Raw genomic sequence first — 13,433 nt, forward strand, 5'->3', positions numbered from 1 at the left:
AACAGGACTTGGCGCCTGCACACAGCGCAAAATCTACCCGTGCCTGGTTTACGGACCATGGTATTTCTGTTCTAAATTGGCCAGCCAACTCCCCTGACCTTAGCCCCATAGAAAATCTGTGGGGTATTGTGAAAAGGAAGATGCAGAATGCCAGACCCAAAAACGCAGAAGAGTTGAAGGCCACTATCAGAGCAACCTGGGCTCTCATAACACCTGAGCAGTGCCAGAAACTCATCGACTCCATGCCACGCCGCATTAACGCAGTAATTGAGGCAAAAGGAGCTCCAACCAAGTATTGAGTATTGTACATGCTCATATTTTTCATTTTCATACTTTTCAGTTGGCCAACATTTCTAAAAATCCCTTTTTTGTATTAGCCTTAAGTAATATTCTAATTTTGTGACACACGGAATTTTGGATTTTCATTTTGTTGCCACTTCAAATCATCAAAATTAAATGAAATAAACATTTGAATGCATCAGTCTGTGTGCAATGAATAAATATAATGTACAAGTTACACCTTTTGAATGCAATTACTGAAATAAATCAAGTTTTTCAAAATATTCTAATTCACTGGCTTTTACCTGTATAGGAACAAAAATGCAGGAGAAAACGTAGGCTACAAGATTATACTGACCATTATAATGAGTGTCAATCTCATGATAAAAGCACATGAAATTTAACTTCTCAGGTCAGAAGGAGGTGAGATAATTATTACAGTTGGTGTTATTTAACCATATCCCCATATGACTGTACTAAAACTACAAAACGAAAAACAGCATGGCAAAGAGTCTGGTTAGAAAATGAAATCATTTATTTAACATGACCGTATCAGCAGATCAGCCCACACACATAGCATCAGACTCACAATCACTCACTTTCAGTATTTACAGATAGGCACATTCACATTAGGCATTGAAGCCAGCCACAGCATCTAATGTAGGTCCAAACCTGTGGCAGGTTTGGTCGCTGCCTCTGAGTCCAGCAGGAAAAAACCGGCCACTTTAATCCCGGGTCCACTTTTTTTTTTTAGGTGTCCACACAAAGTTTAAAGGCTTGGATTTTGGGCTGGGACACATGATCAGGGCAACTTCAACCAAGACCAATCTTCTCCCATTACATCCACTATCTCTGCTCCTATAGCGTTTCTCTGCTGTTCTAGACCATTAAATGCACAGTTAAGTGTACAAAAACAACAGAACGGCAACTCTTTAGGTAAAATAAAACTCTCAAAGTGTAAATCCCTGACCTTGTTCACCGGTTAAATCCACCTCAGTCAGGAGGAACAGTGATGTGGATTGTGAAGAAAAGACACAATTGATTTTTAACCTGTGAAATCTGATGAGACATCGACTGTGTTGATGATGGGTCAAACTCAACATCTGGATGGTGTTCATTATATTCTGAACTCTGGCTGTGGTTCAACACTGTAGGATGTAGAATTTAGCCAGGTTTAAATCTCCCTATTGAAATTAAAGTTGATGAGCCATCAAAGAACGACTGCATAAAAAAATAAGTCCTCAAACAAAGTCCACTTGATTTGAACAGAATGACACTTTCTCCAATTTATTGAAAACAACCAAAATGCAAATTCAAATTAAACTCAAAAAACAAAACATAAAAAAGGGACTTGTATATAAAAAAAATGAAATGATCTAAACAAAAACATGAATTTATCTCATGAAAAAAAAAAAAAAAAGTCCAATCAACTCATACAAGCGTTGCCTTGCACTCTAAAAACAGCTTGGAAGAAGAACAGGGCACTTCTTATCAAGTGCTCAGGTTTTTTTTAACTAAATATGAAGTTTTAAAGGAGACTCTGAAGAATCGAGAAATTACAAACACGGGGGGACAGAAGCAAGAAAGGAAATGTTCAAAAATAGTCCGTCAAGCTCTGAATGAATCAACGTCCTTCATGATTAGCAGGCTCCTGGACACGAGAGGCGAGGGCGCAGGACTGCAGCAGGTTTTCACTGAATGACCGTCGAAGGAAAATGGCACCCATAAAAAATCCCAACCCCCACCCTCCCAAAAAAAAAGATACAGTCAAACTAATAAAAAGAGAAATAAATATTCAGTCTTTTTAAAAGGCTTCTCAGGAGGCGGGTTTTCGAGCTCAAGGTTTTCGTTGGGTGTTTTTCCTCTTTACCCCAGCCGCCTTGTTTCAGAGATATTTACACTTCAAATCGACCCAATCTGGGCTTAGTACGCACACAATGCTACATCGCATGAATGGAGGTTCCCCTAATGTCCTATAAAGAAACGCAGCATGTCGGTAAGGTTGCCTTTCGCTGGCACCACAGCGACTCAGAGGTCTCCGGAGGCCCCGTCCCGCCTCTGAGCTGAGGGCCACTGTGGTGCGGCGGTTTTCGCCTGAGAGCAGTACTGACAGAGGAAGAGCAGTGCGGGAATGAAAGCAGCCCAGTTATAGAGATGGAGATGTGGGAAAAAACGGTGGCGGGTCGCCGTGACTGAGAGGAAGAGGCATTCAAGACATGTTGGATAGTCAGAAATTCCAGCTTTTAACACCCTAAATGGCAAAAAATGTATCCTACTGGTGGTTTCAATGACGCATTTGGGTTTGACTATGACAGTGTCAACACTTACAGGGTTAAAGCTCATGACCTGCACACGCGATTAAACTGCCCTGCATTAAAAAGGTCTGGTCACATCACACTTCCATCCAATGAGATTTCCCTGCACTCAGCCCCCCAGAAACAAAAAACGGATTTTATTCCACGTTTGTGATGCAGGTGATAATAAATGAGAGCGATGCTGCAGTTTGTTGTCTATGGTGAAATATGGCTACAAAACTGGCTTTAATAACAACATTTACATCACCACACACAGTGCAGCAGTGTTGCCGTCGGTCGGTCGACCGGAGCACATCTGCCCAGTGGAGGTGAACTCTGACCTGAGAGTCTGTGGGAACAGCTGGAGCTCACATTGAAATCAACTGAAGTTAACTAGTGGTGAATCGGAAAACGGAGCGATACCATTTAAAAAAAAGACATGAGTGTCATGTGACCAAACCTTTGTGGTGCAGTCGGCCCTTTAATTCACTCTAATTCAACTTGCGAGTCGAACACCTCCTGACCTCAACCTGAGTACAACAAACTTAACAGTTGTGAGGTTGTGGCATGAGCTTTAAATCCTAAGTTCATGAAACCACCTGTTTCTTTACTTCAAAAAATGTTTACACTTTTTCCTTTGCTTCGATTTTAAAATGTTGAAACCAAAAGAAGCAGTGGAGTAAAGTGCACGGTTACATCACTGCCGGGATGTCGAAGACGCCACAGACCTGAATCATGTTTCCACCTTGTCGGAGTAACTACGTTTCTATGCTGTACAATATTTTAGTGTTTACTCGCATATACATTTGATATATTCATATATATATAAAGTTTTACTTATGTGTGGCTACTGCTCTGTCAGATATGGATACAAATATTAGCAGCTAAGTTGGGAACAGTAGTTGTTGGTCTGAGAAAAATCCTACCACCAGCTGTGTGTCTATTTTTTCACATTGCGAACGGGAGACTGGATTGAAGATGGAATTTCAACCCACCAGCTGGGAATTTCCAACTCTCCAACTTTCCTTTTCCTCTGCCTTCTCCTTTAAATCACGTTATAAAATAAAAAAAAAAAAAAAAAAAAAAAAGAAATGGTGAAGTTACTCTCGACTCCACTTCCCTTCTTTTCCACCCACAGAGCGACAAGTGGTGAGGAGGACGTGAAGCTGAAGAGCGACTGAGACAGTTAAGACAGTAACTCCCTGCAGGTCGGCGCCGGCTGATCACCTTTTTTTTGTTTTAAAGTGTGATCTTCTTTGCGTTGTTAAAAAGCTTAAATATCTGTAAGCTGCACTATAAACAAGCTCACAATTTGTTTGGCGACTTGACGACAGCAGGTAAACCGTTTTAGTACACGTCATCCTCTAACCTGATTTAGAGGAGACAAAAATGACAAAAAGACAAAAAAACAAAAACCAAACCGCCTCCTTCTTCTCCTTCTCCCCCTCATGATCCTTTAACATCAGGGGACGTTTTGTGCCTGTTCCTCCTGCAGAGAAATGTGTTTGTCCTCTAGCTTCGTAACCTTTAGGGCTGCTCTTTACCACCACCTTCATCATCATCATCCTCCTCTACCTCTGTTGTGGACGTCCCTCACCAGGAGGAAACAGCAGTTCAGCGAGGAGGACCAGACGTTAAGCTAACCTCTTCTTCCTCCTCTTCCTCCTCTTCCGCTGACTGTTCAGGCTCTGCTAACACAAGTTTCCCCTAATGACGGCTACTCTCCCCCGGCTGCTTCGCCCCCATCCTCCTCCTCCTCCGCCTCCCCTTCCTCCTCCATCTCCCTCTCCCCTTCGTCGTTATCAACGTCTTCCTCCTGGTGTTTGTCTGTGTAAATGTCTCTGACCAGGAGGACTCTGGTGAGGAGGCTCTCCAGGATCTGTCGCTCCAGCGGCGTCGAGCTGAACCACAGCGGGTCGTCGGGGCTGCGGTCCGGGTCCGGCTGAACGTAGAAGAAGTCTAGGCGCTCCTGCAACGACGGCGGGCTGGAGGAGGAGACAAGAGGAGGAGGAGGAGGAGGAGACAAGAGGAGGGGGAGGACAGGAAAAGAGAGAGGTGGGATGTGATTTAAGGAGAGAGGAGGAGAGAGGGGAGGAAGGTGGGAGGAGAGGCGTCAATCTTTTGTTCTGAATCTCCTGTTGAATAATTCAGTGAAACTTTTTTGTGTTTTATATCAAGTCCTCATATTTTAATAGTCAACACTGTGGTTCAGGATGTGAACAGCAATGAGTTATAATCACAGGACTCAGAGAGAGATAACTGATGACATGGATGGACGCGATAACATCCGTTACTCAGGACAAACTGATGGAATTTGATCACTGCTATTATGTTTCATCAATTTAATTCAAGCAAAAATGTGAAACACTCACTAGACCCAGTTCCTCTAATCTGATCATCTTATCTGTTTTTTCATGTTGGTCGCACAACATAAACAATTTGTATGGTAGTCTTTTAATTTTAACTCTGGAAACAAACACTCACTTGTTTGTTTGACAACTGTTTATCTTTGGCTTCACTACACCGCAAAAACTCAAAATATTTGTCTTCTTTCTTGTCAAAATGTCTCATTTCTAGTCAAAACTAATCTCTTTCCACTTATAAGACTCATAAGCTAAAAATTAACTTGTTTTTAGATAATTCTCACTTGTTTCAAACAAATTCAATTCTACTCAATTGAAATCTGCCAGTGAAAGCAAGTTTTTTGTGCTTGTAATAAAGAAAAACTTGCTCCACTGTCAGATATTTCCACTTATTTCAAGTGAAAATATGCTTGAATGAAGTAAAAAGTGTCTAAAAACAACAACAGTCTTATTTTAAGTATAATGAGATTTGTTTTGACTAGAAATAAGACAAATATTCTTGGTAAGATATTTGAGTTTTTGCAGTGTAAGAGCTCAGTTACATTATCAAACTGTTATGGGAAGAGTGCGACGGCGAGGGAGATGTGCCGACCCGACTCCAGACAGCAGAGACATTGAACGCACCACTTGGATCTGTAGAGCTCGTACAGCCGACACTCGTGCTTCTTCACCGGGCAGCGGACGCTGGAGCCTCCCGAGTCGTCGTCCGGTTCGTAGTCCTGATCGCCGTCCTCCGACTTACGCTTCCTCTTCCTCGACTCCGTTTGCTCTGAGGAAACAAAAGAGACACAAACAATAAAGTCTCTGTGAATAATATTCAAACCTCTAATGTGACATGTTTGACTTGACATCCAGATTACGAGCTGCAGATGAAAAGGAGCTGTCAGTGGATGTTGTATATTGTTTTGGCTCCATATGTCAACATAGTAGATCTGACACTAAATCATGACTAAGAGTTTAAACTGCAGGTTTGAGGGGGAGTGAGAAGTGTATGAATCAGCCCTTTTTATATATTGATGGTTAAAAGGCCACGATGTGTAAACATGACATTAAATGTGGGTGTGAAAACTCAAATTATTAGCACTTAAACTATTGTTTTCCGTGTTAAACGCTACAACATGAAATGTCAAAGAGCGAAGGTGTCTGAAAACGACTCGTCAGGCCTCACTCACCGTGGTGATCCTGAGAGATGGAAGGCACGCGGATGCAGACGGTGGTCTCCTTGGTGACAGGATGGACGGTGTCGGGGCCGTAGACGTTGGCGAAGGAGAGGCGGAGGTGCTGCTCCACGGTGCGCAGGCCGAAGTATTTGGTGTTCAGGTAAACCAGCGAACGCAGCAGAGCGGCCGGACTCTGCTCGCCGAGCTGCCGACTGCTCCACAGACTCTGCTCCTCCACGCGACCCCACAGAGAGCCTGGAGGGGGAGAGAGAAGGAAACACTTTAACATCCTCTCTATGAAGCAAACCAAAAAATATACAAGTCTGTTTTTTAGGGCGTGGCTAATTTTAATGAACTACGCCTTTTACTGTATTTTTATATTATTTATCAGTCATTTATCAGGGCGTCTCCCTGGAGCGTCACATTACTGACAAAACTATTTTCTAATAGTCAACTATTATTAAAATGAACTGAATACAAGTGTGCAAAAGCAATATTTTAAATTTAAGTATTTAAGTTTAAGTCTCATATTTTCCAGCTATTTCCCTCAAATCTTTCCCAAGAATTATCTGCAAGTAATTTGGTATTCATCTTTAAAGGGCTATACAATTTGGTTTACCTGTAAAAATGTGAAAGTTTTTTTTAGAAACTCCTTGTTTGTTTCAAATAGAAGTGAAAAAGTTCATTAACTAATCAGTGACTGATATCTACAGACTTTTTCTTTTCTTTTTTAGCAACAACTAATGATATCGAGGTCTCTTTATAAACTACCTTCCACTCGCATAACTTCCTTGTTTTTCTTATAAACTCAGATATAATGAGGAGGTAGAAACCTCTGATGAATAGCAGCAGATTGCAGAGGCCTTTCTAGGAGATAATTACCAGCAGCTAATTATTATGAAATTCTTGCAGTTGGAGACGTGGGACCTGTTCGTTGTGTAAACAGGAAAAAACACTGCGGAGGCCTGTTAGCGCTGATGCGAGTGTCCTCATATGTCTTAAAGGTGCAATCACAACGGATCAGTATGTGAACAGCAGAAGAGTTATAATCACTGGACACTGCAGCACTACAGGTTATTTAATAGCTCTACTGCTAACAACTACACACACACACACACTGTTGTTGATGGATGAGTTTCTCTTCTCCAGCTCTGGATGTGTGATTAAATTCCTCGTGTGGTTCTGGAGGCTGCCTGGAGACGCAATTTCATCCCTGAACTTCACTTCTTTAAATGAGCCTTTCATTGTGTGTGTGTGCAGTGCACTATAGTTGTTTAGATGTAATTAACAGACTGTGTGGTGCTTTAAAAGACACAGTCGATAAGAATAAATCACACTCACCATCAGGAAGCACACTGGGCTGCCAGTCCTTCAGGACCTTGTTCAGCTCTTCTCCAAACTGCTGGTAGCACACGTCACTGAACAGGTCATCCTTCCGGCCTTTGGCGTGAAGATGCTTTAAAAAAAAAAATAAATAAATAAATTTAATGAATGGAGAAATAAATACATGAGATTTAAGAAAAGTTTGCGAACAGATCAAACTGTTTTAAGTGTCCTCATATTTAAATGATCATCACTGTTTTCAGGATGTGAACAGCAATAAGTTATAATCACAGGACACAAATCTGCAAATACACAACAACTGGAGAAAATAAAAATGGAATAAATCTGAGTTTTTCTTCCTTTTTTTAAAAAAGACATTAGTTTCTTGGAGGGAAAATGGAGGAAGGCCCAGCAGCAGCTACAGCTACACCAGGCCCAGGCCCAGAAACCACACTCAAGCATTTCAAGTCAAAGAACTTATTTAAACTTCACATAAACCAATTAAAACCTTTAAATCTTGTTATTCCCCACAAACACATTAATCAATCTTACACTTCTCTGTCAGATTAAACTCTCTCCTGAGGCCTTCAGACATTCCTGCGCTCCACTCTGCTGCCATGCTGCTGCTGCTGCTGCTGCTCACATGTGAAAGAGAGCAGGAGGGAAGACTGTGCACTACTTATGTGTGTCCTACAGGAAACACTCCCTCTACACTTGGTTCCTACCCCCACGTGGGACTACACAGGGGATTTCAATAGAACAAAAAGGACAGGCCTTCACTGATTTACCTAATGTTAACACTTGTATTTTTCTTTTTCTTTTTTATATATTATTATTTTGTGGTATTTTTCATTCCCTGAAACAATAATACTTGATAAGGAATTAGTTTTGCAACAGCACAGGTTTTACAAGAAATGCTTTGCCTTCATTTTACCTTTTACTTATCGTTACTCCACGTGTTTAAGTATTTTTATTCCCAATTTGACGTTATTTGAACATAAAGTAAGTATAATAAAAACAATGGGTTTGTGATCACATGGTTGGACTCTGTAACCAGTTCGCCTGCGAGACGACCCACCATTTTGTCCTTGTCTTGTACAAACTGGACTCATTAGAAAAACACTGATTTAAAAAAACTTTTCCATTATGCTTAGGCTACTGATTAGACATATTAAGTCTACACGCTATGTACTGTCTAATAATTGGCAGAATATACTATTTTTTAGGAGTTACTATACAAAAACTTTGACATATTTTAACTTCTGGAGCCATTTCCTTTGTGGATTAAACTGTACAAGAAATACCTGTTGTATTTAATATGAATACTGTTTCTTTTGTCTGTACTTGTCCAGTGTGAGGACACTGCTCACTAAGAGCCAGTTTCATTAGTGTGGGGTTTAAGACAAAATCTCAGATCAACCATTTTGTGCCATTGTCATGTTCCTACTCTGCTTCTAACAAACAAAGAAGTGTGTGTCCTCTCTGTTCATCAGCAACATGACTGTGCAGAATCAAGTGAGAGGATTTTGTGTGTTTATGAAAAAATACACAGATTTTGCAACTTCCAAATGCAAGTCTCATGTTTTCCTGCTATTTCCCTCAAATTATCTAAAAAATAATATAGTATTCTGCTTTAAATGACATGAAATTAAAGGGCTACGCAATTTGGTTTAAAAATGTTTGTTTTTATGCTGTTTTATGCTGTTCTTTTTAAATGTTTTGTCTTTATGTGAAGCACATTGAGTTGCCTTGTTAGGAAATGTGCTATATAAATAAAGATGCCTTGTCTTGCCTTAAATGACATGAAATTAAAGGGCTATGCAATTTCGTTTACATGTAGAAATGAGAAAGTTGCTGAATAAGAAATTCTTTAGTTTATTGTTTTAAATTAATGTGAAAAAAAGTTCATTAACTCATCAGTGACTGCCTGATACCCCCATTTCATTTTAGAAACTAATAGATATTGATGTCTTCCACTATGCTTAAGTTGTCTTCTCAAAAAAACTGTCCGAAAATAATATATTTTACAAACTGAATGAAATCCAATACATTCTGTTGAAGGTCTTAATTTCATGTCTGAAATCGCGTGGGCTGCTGGCGATGTGTTGTGTGCTGGTGTTGTGAGTCTCTGGCCTGGTACCAACCTGCTGGATCCCCAGACAGAGGTAGAGGATGCTGTCTGGAGAGTAGCGCTCCCCTCCGGGCCGGCACACCTCCCTGACGAACCGGGACAGAGCCACGTTCAGCTCGTCTGCGCTCAGCGACAGCAGGTTACTTTTTGACCGAGCTGCAAAAAAAAAAAAGGAAAAAAAAGGTGTGAACAGGCAGCGAGCGCTGTCAGCAAACACAGCGACATGTTTCCAAACATAAATCAGCATTTCATTAAGAACATGCAGCCAAGCAGCAAAACCTGGACTCTCGTACTGCGACCGACCGCTGAGCCACGGCAGTGTCAGGTTTATCTCACCTGGTTTGGCGCCGTCTTTTACTTTGGTGTCTTCTGATTGGTCGGAAGCAGACAGGGCCCAGCGCTTCCAGGCGTTGATGCCGTATCGCGCTTTGAGAGGCAGCGACCGTCCCTCCGAGCGTCTGCCGCCTGCTCGATGGGAGGACGAGGACGAGACTGAATCTGAGCTCTCCTCCACCGCCAGCCTCTTGTTCCCCTGAAACACAAACACACCAGCTGTGTAAACTTTACTACTGTTACATGTATGTTTGAGTTTAGTTTGGGTATCGCTACTGAGTTACTGAATCAATTTGATTCTGATTCACAAGGTACCGATCTGATTCAATTCGATATTGATTCATTTAGAGATATTTGAGTTAAAAAAAACAAAAAAAAACTGAAATATGCATTGAGGACTGTAGCCTCTACATGGAGCGGCCGCTTTAACCACTGCGCCACGCACCGCCCCAGAGATATTTCAGTTTTAATACCAGTCGTATTCGGTTATGAAACAGATAATCACAGAACTAAGCAAAGTGTAACTCTCTAACCTGGTGCATTATCAAAAATATCGATGTTTACATAAAGAATTGAACCAAAAGCAGTTACATGAATGCACATTTATTTAACACGACTCACTACAGAAATAAACAGTGGAACTCTTCAGTACAGTTGTGGGTGATAATCGAGATCACGCAGATGTAACGGAGGAAACAGGAAATTGCACACGTTAAAAGATCGATATAAGGATTTTATGAATCAATATCAGATCTTTTAAATGAAGATCGATATGAACCAGAAAATTGATTTTTTTTAAAACCCAGTCCTAATGTGTGTGTGTGCGTGCGTGTGTGCATACTTGTCTCCTGGGCTGCGGTCGAGGCGCCGACTCCTCCTTCACTTCCTTCTCCTCCTCTGCCAGGACTGGAGGTAGAGAGAAGCCCATGTCCTCCTCCATCCCCTCCAGGACTGGACCAGAGTCTGAGGCTTTACACAGGAAACAACAGCTGGTAAATTATCTTCTCAATTTTATTTTATTTTTCCTAAAGGTGAAATATAAATCCAGTCAGAAAGGATGAGGAACAGAGTTATTGATTTTTTTTTTCCTGAAGGGAGTGTGTATAAAGCTGCCACTGGGATCCAATGATCAGACCTCTGCCTGTTAACATTTTCAAAACCTCCTTGGCTACACAAAATATTAACCAACACCAACAATAACAACCTTTAAGCTGGTACCTACGCACTGAGAATGTCAAATTATGAAGACTTGGATCATGCAATCACACAGACAACATCTTTTTTTTTGTTGTTTTTTAACCAATAGCAGAGTGACAATGGGTGGAGCTATCATTCTGCAGCACAGAGGAGATCAATGAGGCGATGCAAGACTCCACCCATGGAGTATAAAACAGTACAAACAACACAACAACATGACAACACAAAGCCACAGAATAAAGATAAGAGCAAAAAGAGAAAACAACCAAACACCTGCCACGCTGATGTGAATATAGTATTACAGTCAGACTGACAGCTGCTCGACATGAGCAATTAACATTTCCCATGTCGAGGTTTATTCTTCCATTAATGCATGAAGTAGTGTACTGCTAACTAACTATTTCCAGCTGCAGAACAGACGTCACTTCATGAATCCATATTTTAAATGAAGGGAGTTTGTCCAGTTTCCAGCTCCTACAGTATCATTCACTCTCCGGCCCAGAGCACGTTCCTCTTAGGGGAAATGATCTATTGTCAAGACATTTAATATCACAGCCTCTAAAGCATTGGGTCATTTAAAAGAGGTTTCTATTCTTTTTAATTGCATTTTAATGTCCTGAATGCATAACGTAAGGCACTTTGAACTGAACTTGTGTATAAAATGTGCTAGACAAATAAAAACTGGTACTTTTTTTTATGTTGCTGCCGGTAAATTTCAGCAGGGGAAAGAAGTGGAAATTCAACAGCTGTGGCTACATTCACTTATAAAATAAACGCACAAATGCTCTTAATGGTGGTTTTAAGTATTTATTATCATAATTTATTTGAACACCTGGATTTAATCTGTCTGCTACCTACAGTAAGGAGGGAGGGAGTGGAATTAACATCCAAAAATTTCAGATTTTCACAGGATCCAAGATATATAAGAAATACTGCACGTGGTTTTCTTCATTTCAACACACAGCTCAGCTGGTGACACGGACCGTCAGGTTTTGGCTTCACTCCCCGAGACTAATATTAATATCAGGGGTCAAACCCAAGGCTGAAGTATATATACTATATGGTTACGGTTCAAGCAAGGCCAGGCACGGCTAAAGAGAGCTATAACGAGCCGGTGGAAAAAATTACGAAGAATAAAAATAAAAGAAATGTCGTATTCTTGGCCTGGTTAATGACTTCACACTCGTGCTCTGGACAGTTCACCAAAACTAAAACCCTCTGCTCCGATAGGGGCGATGACAGCACGTCCAGAAATAACTGGAGGCAGGAATTTTAATCTCAATTACTGTACTGATCCATTAAAACCCTGCAGTCAGTCAGATGCTGTTACATAAGAGCCCCGCTTCACTAAACAAGCGTGTGACAATGTCAGAATGAGAGCCGGAGACAAAAATTGACTGATTTAGAATTGAGGAGCATTTCTTTTACTTGGCATTCAAACTCAGGAGGCACTAAATGACAGCGACGAGACGTCTTGAATTTAAAGTTTCAGCAGACAAAGGTGCTGCTTATTAGGAGTGTCAAAGTCGTCTCAATACATCAGAGACAGAAGAGAAAGAGGTGGACAACTTGACAGCTAATAAACCAGTGGCGAGCGGCTTACTTTGCAAAACAATGTCCCTCTTTGAATCAAGATTTTAGAAATAATGTTATTTAATTAATAAATAAAGCAAAGGAGGAGACAGATACTGCAGGACGCTTATTTCTTGCCGTTTCAAGGCTTTAACAACGTGACAGTGATTGTTCCTGACTGAGCACCAACAGGTCTAACAGGTGTTTTACCTTGGGGGAAGTCTGCCTCCAGGTCCAGGTCGGGCTCGTACTTCTCCTCCTCTTCATCAGAGCCACTGTTGCTGTTGTTGTTGCTGTTGTTGTTGCTGTTGTTGCTGCTGTTGTCGTTGCTGTTGTTGTTGCTGCTGTTGTTGCTGCTGTTTTTGTTGTTGCTGCTGGACTCCTCCCCTCCACGCTCTTCCTTCACCTTCACCTTCACCGGCTTCAGATCTGAAACACACATCCAGGTAAGTCCTTATTGCCACCATCTGCTTCTGCAGCTTTCTTCAAATACGTTTGAGTGGAAACTTTGGACTAGGAGATATACAGTTTCCACTGCAGGAACTTTGGGGTCATTTTACGGGGCCGTTGTTGCGTGTCTCCACTGGCACCGTCACTGAAAGACCATCTCCAGGAACTTTTACAGGGCCGAAAGGAGTCCCTGCCTCGGGGGTTAGTACTCAGATCAGCCCTGAAAAACTCCTGGGTGGGGCTTGAGGTTTACTCTGTGCTGATTGGTCAAGCTCAAAAGCAGGATGTGACGGCAAGAGAAAGCCCCGAAATAAGCGGCATTTTTAAAACC

General features: G+C 41.4%; 1 protein-coding gene across 1 annotated transcript in view; it reads right to left on the minus strand.

Annotated features, from left to right (window-relative positions):
• Positions 1–816: 816 nt before the first annotated feature.
• The window catches only part of zmym2 (zinc finger, MYM-type 2), a 33,470-nt gene continuing 20,853 nt past the window's right edge, over positions 817–13,433 (minus strand). The window contains exons 17-24 of the mRNA XM_083997146.1: positions 12,863–13,081; positions 10,725–10,852; positions 9,887–10,082; positions 9,564–9,706; positions 7,438–7,552; positions 6,109–6,351; positions 5,561–5,705; positions 817–4,558 (exon numbers count right to left, since the gene is read on the minus strand). Of these exons, the coding sequence (XP_083853272.1) occupies positions 4,291–4,558; positions 5,561–5,705; positions 6,109–6,351; positions 7,438–7,552; positions 9,564–9,706; positions 9,887–10,082; positions 10,725–10,852; positions 12,863–13,081 (1,457 nt within the window). The 3' untranslated portion in view covers positions 817–4,290. The remainder of the gene's footprint in view (positions 4,559–5,560; positions 5,706–6,108; positions 6,352–7,437; positions 7,553–9,563; positions 9,707–9,886; positions 10,083–10,724; positions 10,853–12,862; positions 13,082–13,433) is intronic.

This window comes from Trachurus trachurus, assembly GCF_905171665.1.
Source record: "Trachurus trachurus genome assembly, chromosome: 21".
Lineage (NCBI taxonomy): Eukaryota > Metazoa > Chordata > Actinopteri > Carangiformes > Carangidae > Trachurus > Trachurus trachurus.